At 57.5% G+C, this 981-nt stretch overlaps 1 protein-coding gene across 1 annotated transcript in view; it reads left to right on the top strand.

Moving 5' to 3' along the window:
- The first annotated feature begins 461 nt into the window (after positions 1-461).
- NNMT (nicotinamide N-methyltransferase) overlaps positions 462-981 on the top strand; it is a 1,280-nt gene continuing 760 nt past the window's right edge. The window contains exon 1 of the mRNA XM_009864254.1: positions 462-621. Within this exon, the coding sequence (XP_009862556.1) occupies positions 462-621 (160 nt within the window). The remainder of the gene's footprint in view (positions 622-981) is intronic.

Here is a 981-nt window from a genome sequence, read left to right on the forward strand (position 1 = left end):
GGTGTCTGGTGGCCTTAAAACTTCCTTGCCACATTGCACTACCAACACGCTGACTTCAATCTGCCATTAAGAAGCAAAGGTGTCGGGTGCAATAATTCTGTTTACAGAGCTGTCGGGCTGTGTCTGCCGGCGATAGCCGCTCGCACTGTACCGCTTTACTGCCATCAATTACTGTAAAGTCGGGACATGTCACGCAATCCCAGGGATTGCCGCTAATTATGGTCATTGGAGCAGGGGATTGTGCGGCTCAGGGGCTGCTGGGGGGATTGTGACAGCAAGGTATTACCCAAAAAGTAAAGCTCAGTGAAAGAAAGAGAGGAACAGAAAGTGCTGCTCACAAAGGGGAGCGCTTCGGGCTGGCATCTGAACGGTGCTCGCGGGAGGGAGGCTAAAACCGAAAGTACAAGAGTTGACTGTGCGGCGTTCGTGGGAGGAGCGAGCCACAGTTTGCCCTTGGCAAGATGGACGCTCCAGCGGTCTTCACCGACACCGACTTTTACCAGCGGAGCTTCGACCCTCAGGAGTATCTGAAAGAGTTTTACACCTTGAACGACAGCCAGGGACAGCCAAACAGGTTTCTGATTCAAAACCTGAGAAGCTTGTCTCAAATGTTCTCCTTGGGTGAGTCCCCCGCCCGAAGGTGTCGGGCAGCACGAGACGGCGCCATGAGCAGGGGTGTCCCTGGGCTGCGCCCCAGCGTGGAGCCAGCTCTGCACCACGCACACACGGGCACTTTGCATACGCAGTTTCTGGGAAGACCGTGGGGTGCAGGCTGGGCGGGGGGTACAGGCAGGGCTGGGGGCTCTGAGGCCGCTGAGGAGTTGTCCCAGGCTGGGCTGCTGCCCCAGGAGCAGGGGGACAGGGCTTTGCCGTGGGTCCCTGGCACTTCTAGATCACGTTTCCCACAGCCCGACAGGGCTCTGGGGCATTTCTGTCCTGGGGCACAGTCTCCATCCTCATGGGGATGTTTTCTCTCTGCTC

This window comes from Apaloderma vittatum, unplaced genomic scaffold (assembly GCF_000703405.1).
Source record: "Apaloderma vittatum isolate BGI_N311 unplaced genomic scaffold, ASM70340v1 scaffold31162, whole genome shotgun sequence".
Classification (NCBI taxonomy): Eukaryota; Metazoa; Chordata; class Aves; order Trogoniformes; family Trogonidae; genus Apaloderma; species Apaloderma vittatum.